Source organism: Octopus bimaculoides, chromosome 19, assembly GCF_001194135.2.
Source record: "Octopus bimaculoides isolate UCB-OBI-ISO-001 chromosome 19, ASM119413v2, whole genome shotgun sequence".
NCBI classification, from domain to species: domain Eukaryota; kingdom Metazoa; phylum Mollusca; class Cephalopoda; order Octopoda; family Octopodidae; genus Octopus; species Octopus bimaculoides.
The window spans coordinates 54,923,817-54,929,795 of NC_068999.1; the positions used below are offsets into that span (position 1 = coordinate 54,923,817).

Genomic DNA, 5,979 nt, shown 5'->3' on the forward strand with positions numbered 1-5,979 from the left:
GAGAGTAATAGTAGGCATAGAGATGGTGTGGGTGGTGGTGAACAGAGAGAGAGAGAGAAAGAAAAAATAGGAGAGAAAGAAATTTAGAGAGAGTTGATGATGTTTTATTAAAAGTAGTAGTGTTGATGGTGGCAGTGGGAGTAATAATAAAAGAGAGAAAGAATGGGTATGTGAGAGAAAGAGGAAGATGTACAACTTTTAACCATATCTCTTTGACAGAAATTCGTGTGACCAACATACTGAACACTATCATTTTTGCTTTATTTCTTGCTTTATTTAATACAGTTGTGAAATGCTGCTAAACATTTTGCCTAGTGTGCTAATGATTCTGCCACCTTGCTGCCTTAATGTTGAAATATTATCCTCTTTCTCAGTCATCAGTACTTAAGTGTTGTGCATTTTCTGATTGCAGTAGCTAGAAATGGAAGAGAGAAAGAAGCTGCTTCATTTGCCAGTTCTTACAGAGTATTCCAGAACAATGTAAGTCAACATGATCACTACACTCTTACTGTCGTGAAGTTTTTTTTGCAGGGTGGACAATTAACGATTTTATGACCTTATGTTGATTTGTACAGTGGCTGGGGTATCCTTGTATTTAACCTGTTCTTGATTTTATCAGGGCTGAAAGTTTGAAAGACTCTTCTCCCTATATTTCCGGCCTTATGTCTATGGTGGAAATAATTATTGCTTAACCCTTTAGCATTCAGATTGTCAAATGTAATGTTATGTATTGACATTGTTTTGAATTATTCACATATTATCTTGTTGCTTGGATATTTCAATGACTGCTTATTTTTAGAATGACATTGTAGGGTAGGTGTGAGAAACCAGATCTGACTAGTTTGATCCTAAAGCAGGTAGAATATTTGAGATGGATATGGCCGGTTTAAATGCTAAAGGGTTAATGGTAGTCATTAAATAAAATGCCTTGTGGTATTTCACAATTAACCATTACAATCTGAGTTCAAATCCCATTGAGGTCGACTTGACCGATACTTTATTTTATTGACTTAGGAAGGACAAATGGCAAAGTACTGGAATCATTATAGTTGACTATTTTTTGTCCCAGAACTTTTGGGCTTGTCCCTATGTGAAAAAAAAAAAAAAAATCACAATTTCTTTTTCTTTGTTTTGTTTCAGAATACTATCAAACAAAAGGGATCTGTACTTGTATTTCTGTATCGTCTGAAAGAAAGTAACTTGCTGAACAACCAGCTGGTAATTAATTCTCATATTCTCTTTCATTAATTAATAATTTTTAAGCTAATGAACAGCAGTACCCAGTCTTGCTCAGGTTTGTTAATTATAATCATATTAGTTCATTATATTTGAGACTAGCAGAGGCACCCAGTGTTGCCTAGGAATGAAATTGTTCCTTATATATTGGAAGAAAAAAGCAAAATATGCTGTATAGAAATTTGTTATTCTAAATTAAATTTATTCTTCAATTGGGAAATCAATTCTGAATTCATAATACAAAAATGATAATAATAATAATTTTTATCTTATGCACAACATTGTTCTGGAAGAAGTTTAGGTTCATGTTCATTCACAAATGTAACCAAGCCTGTGATATCATAATTTGTCTCTCTTGCTATATCTCTTGAAGTTAAATCACTAATCCGATGGCTTGTTTTTGGCAGTCCAGAGCCCAGACTCTTGCAAATTTTTGTCTCCCATGGCCAAAACTTGATCCTCAATTTCAATCAGTGCTTGGTTAAAAATTGTTTCAGAGAACTGAATATTGATATCTGGGTTTGCCTGTTGAACTGCATACTTTAAGTCTTCAGCCATATCCTAATAATGTTTCATCCAAAGCTGTAGGAGACTGCCAAGTTGGCACATGTTCAGTAGAATTGCAAAAAAGTTTCCTTGGAGAATCTGTTACTGATGCTTCAGTCAATGCAAGGTCCCAATGTTCATAATTTTCTTAAAAAAAAAAAAAAACCTTGTTGATAGCATGATTCCTTATAAGTTTCACTAACATGACCATCTACCCTCCTTGAATCTTGGAATGATTTGGGACCACGTATTTCATGCAAAAGGAAGTGTAAGTAGTAGCATTCTGCTTGGCTTGGAGGGGACACTGTAAACTCTTGCAAGTGCATCATCCCCGCATTTCCTCTTGTGCCATTTGTTTCTCCATGTGGCTGCCTCAACATTACTGTCGAAAACTACTTTTTTATTGGGTACAGGGAGAATATTCTAGAAGATTGAATGATGAGATGGCTAGAAGCTGATATCATGCAATGGCTCATTGCTGATGAGTTGCTTAATAGACCAATCATGTGAAACTACTGTGGTTTGAGTGTGATGTCTGACCAGCTACCTAATGGTTTCATTTCAAATCACCCCTACATATTAAAATATTAGTATGATACATATATCTGGCAGTATCTTACTTTCTGTAAGGCATCAGTTCCCAATTTATTATCACCTCACAAACTGGGTTACTGTATCTGATTGTGAAAGAGTTGTGAAGACAAAAGTCTTTTATCTTTGAAATAAGTGATAAAATGTAAAATTTTCTTGCAATGACATGGATTGGCATAAGGACCACAACACAACGTTTATGTAAGCAAAAATCAAGAAATATTTCTCCAAAAGTATCACATGTTAATGTGTTAAATTTTGATAAAATTATTTCTTTTTTGCCTGAGATATGTAGTGCATTGCTCTTGTTGAGAAGACATACCCACCATGACAGAATTGAGAACCTAAAGCCGAGATTCCACATAGAAAGCATTCTGGTGATGGTGTCACGTAAAATGTACTGGTGGTGATACCACATTAAAAGCACTGATGATGGTGCCACATAAAAAGCACCCAGTACATTCTGTAAAGTGGTTGGTGTTAAGAAGGCATCCAGCTGCAGAAACCAAACCAAAACAGATTATGGAACCTGGTGCAGCTCCTGTCAAACTGTCTAACTCATGTCAGTATGGAAAATGGACATTAAATGATGATAGCTGTAGCATTAAAACATAGAGGAGTTATAATTGCATGCATGAGATTTTAGGAATAATTATTTGTAAAGACTGCATTAGATATATGTTTTTGGAAATTTTAGGGAAGGGAACAGGAGGATTGGGATCTGTTTAGAGTAGCAGTGTTAGTAAAAGATTCAGTTGTTTTTGGATGTTTCTTTACCTTATTGGCACTCCATTGGTTACACTGAGGAAGGTTCCAGTTGATCCGATCAATGGAACAGCCTGCTTGTGAAATTAACATGCAAGTGGCTGAACACTCTACAGACACACGTACCCTTAATGTAGTTCTCAAGGAGATTCAGCATGACACAGGATGTAACAAGACTGGCCCTTTAAATATTAGAGGTACGACTCATTTTTGCCAGCTGAGTGAACTGGAGTAACATGAAATAAAGTGTCTTGCTCAAGGATACAATGCACTGCTAGGAATGGAACATCTGACCTTATGATCATGAGCCAAATATCCTAACAACTAAGTCACATACCTTCACAGTTTCTCTAAGACTAATTAATTTTTGTATTAACAATTTGCCTGCAAGTCTGAACATGTATGCTCCATATCACTAAGCCACTGTCTTCATCTGCTTCTCTTTCTCACATCACTTCTATGTTTTGTTTGCTTTGAATATCATGGTTTCTTATTCTGTGTGAAACGGACTGTATGAAGTGTGAAAACGGAGAATGATGCTGTACAGTGGTGAGGTGTTGGCACTGAAAGTGGGATAGGGAAATTTTTTCAGAATTAGGAGAGAAACAATTGAGTATGATATGTTGCATATTTATCATTTAAGAACAGAAGTGAGACAAAACAGTGGTTGAACATGAAACGCTGGCATGATTGATATGTGATGTAAGTGAATGATATCTGCCAGGTAAAAAGCACAAAAATACAGCATCTAACTGAGAATGGCAAGTACTGCTAGCAGAGGCTAAGGAATAACATCCATTTGTTCCCTTCTCAAGAATGTAGAAGTTAATTTGAAGTATTGATTTGGTTGCTTGTTCTGACAGGTTAAGAGACCACAAAGGGGATCTTCTACTAACATAGGTATGTAGTGTGGTCTTTAACAGCAGGAAGGCATTGAATATCTGGGAGGCTGGACATTTAATCATTTACCTATGTACTGTTGGTCTGTTTGAGTAGAACCACCAAGGGACTACACAGCAACAACTGAGGAAGAAAAGGAAAGGGGTGAATTCAGTTCTGAAGTTGATGGTCTTTACAGATGAAATAACCTGTGATTAAGGAGGCTACAGCACATGGTGAAAAGGAAATACTTGTGAAATACTTCATAGGCGCAGGAGTGGCTGTGTGGCAAGTAACTTGCTTACCAACCACATGGTTCTGGATTCAGTCCCACTGTGTGGCACCTTGGGCAAGTGTCTTCTACTATAGTCTCGAGTTGACCAAAGCCTTGTGAGTGGATTTGGTAGACAGAAACTGAAAGAAGTCGGTCGTATATATGTGTCTGTGTTTGTCCCCCCAACATCGCTTGACAACCGATGGTGGTGTGTTTATGTCCCCGTAACTTAGCGGTTCGGCAAAAGAGACCGATAGAATAAGTACTAGGCTTACAAAGAATAAGTCCTAGGGTCGATTTGCTCGACTAAAAAAGGCGGTGCTCCAGCATGGCCACAGTCAAATGACTGAAACAAGTAAAAGAGTAAAAGAACACCAAAAGAGGAGAGTCTGTGCCTCAAAGATTGTGATGTTGAGACATCTGCATTAGAGGAGATGAATTAATCAGTGAGAGATTCTTAATCACTGACTTAGTAGTTAAGTTAGTACTTGGGAGTAGGATTTGAGAAGGGTTCTGTATGGAATTTTAGCAGCAGCTAGACAATGCTGTTGCAGAAAATGTTAATGCATCCAGCAGGTTTAGATGGATTTCATGGATTTATAGAAGTAGTAATTACAGTAGAAATAATTTTTAAGAAGATATGCTTCAATGTTCTTGTGGTTGTGTGAGGGTTGCACTCTGCTGTGTGTGTTCTTGTGCTTGTAAGGTTAAGAGTTGTTCACATGTGTGGTATGGTTGTGCTATCCGGGATATGTGAAGTCTTCTATACAAAATGAATTAATGATTTTCTTTTTATATCTTTCTCCACAGTCAACTGGACAACTGTTTGGTCAGAGCCTGACTAGTTTTTATACCTCTACACCTATCATGAACGATGCAACCCACATTTCACATGCTATTGGGGATGTCTCCTCTTCACAGTCATCATTTCCCAAATCTGCATCCGCTAGCAGTGGTTTTAGCAGTCTTCCATCACCAGAGACACAGTTTCCTCCAAGGTAAGCTCATCTAATTTCAGCCAAAACCTGCACCTTTGTTAGTCTGGTAGTCATCATATTCTGAGTATCATCATCATCGTTTAACGTCCGCTTTCCATGCTGGCATGGGTTGGACGGTTGACTGAGGATTGGTGAGCCATAGGCTGCACCAGGCTCAATCTGATCTGACAAAGTTTCTACAGCTGGATGCCCTTCCAAATGCCAACCACTCTGAGAATGTAGCGGGTGCTTTTACGTGCCACTGACACGAGTTCCAGCCAGGCGGTTCTGGCAACGACCACACTCAAAAGGTGTTTTTATGTGCTACCGGCACTGGTAACAACCACACTCGAATGTTGTTTTTCACATGCCACCGGCACATGTGCCGGTAAGGTGACACTGGCAACGATCATGCTCGAATGATGCTTTTCAAATGTCACCAGCACGGGAGCCAATCCTTGGCTCTGACAACAATCACGCTTGGATGTGCTTTTAATGTTCCACTGGCATGAGTGCCAATCAGGTGGTACTGTCATTGGCCATGTCAGCGATTTTGATTTGTTTACACTTGCCTCAATAGATCTTCACAAGCAAAGTTCATTGTCCAATGAATGAGGGGTATTCATAAGTAGGCCGGTTACACCCCACATTCGGATGTAATTTTGATGTTCCACTGGCATGAGTGCCAATCAGGTGGTACTGTCATTGGCC

At 38.4% G+C, this 5,979-nt stretch overlaps 1 protein-coding gene across 1 annotated transcript in view; it reads left to right on the top strand.

Moving 5' to 3' along the window:
* LOC106875425 (gamma-tubulin complex component 3 homolog) overlaps nt 1-5,979 on the top strand; it is a 57,446-nt gene that overhangs the window by 14,663 nt on the left and 36,804 nt on the right. The window contains exons 4-6 of the mRNA XM_014923569.2: nt 413-480; nt 1,141-1,218; nt 5,102-5,289. Of these exons, the coding sequence (XP_014779055.1) occupies nt 413-480; nt 1,141-1,218; nt 5,102-5,289 (334 nt within the window). The remainder of the gene's footprint in view (nt 1-412; nt 481-1,140; nt 1,219-5,101; nt 5,290-5,979) is intronic.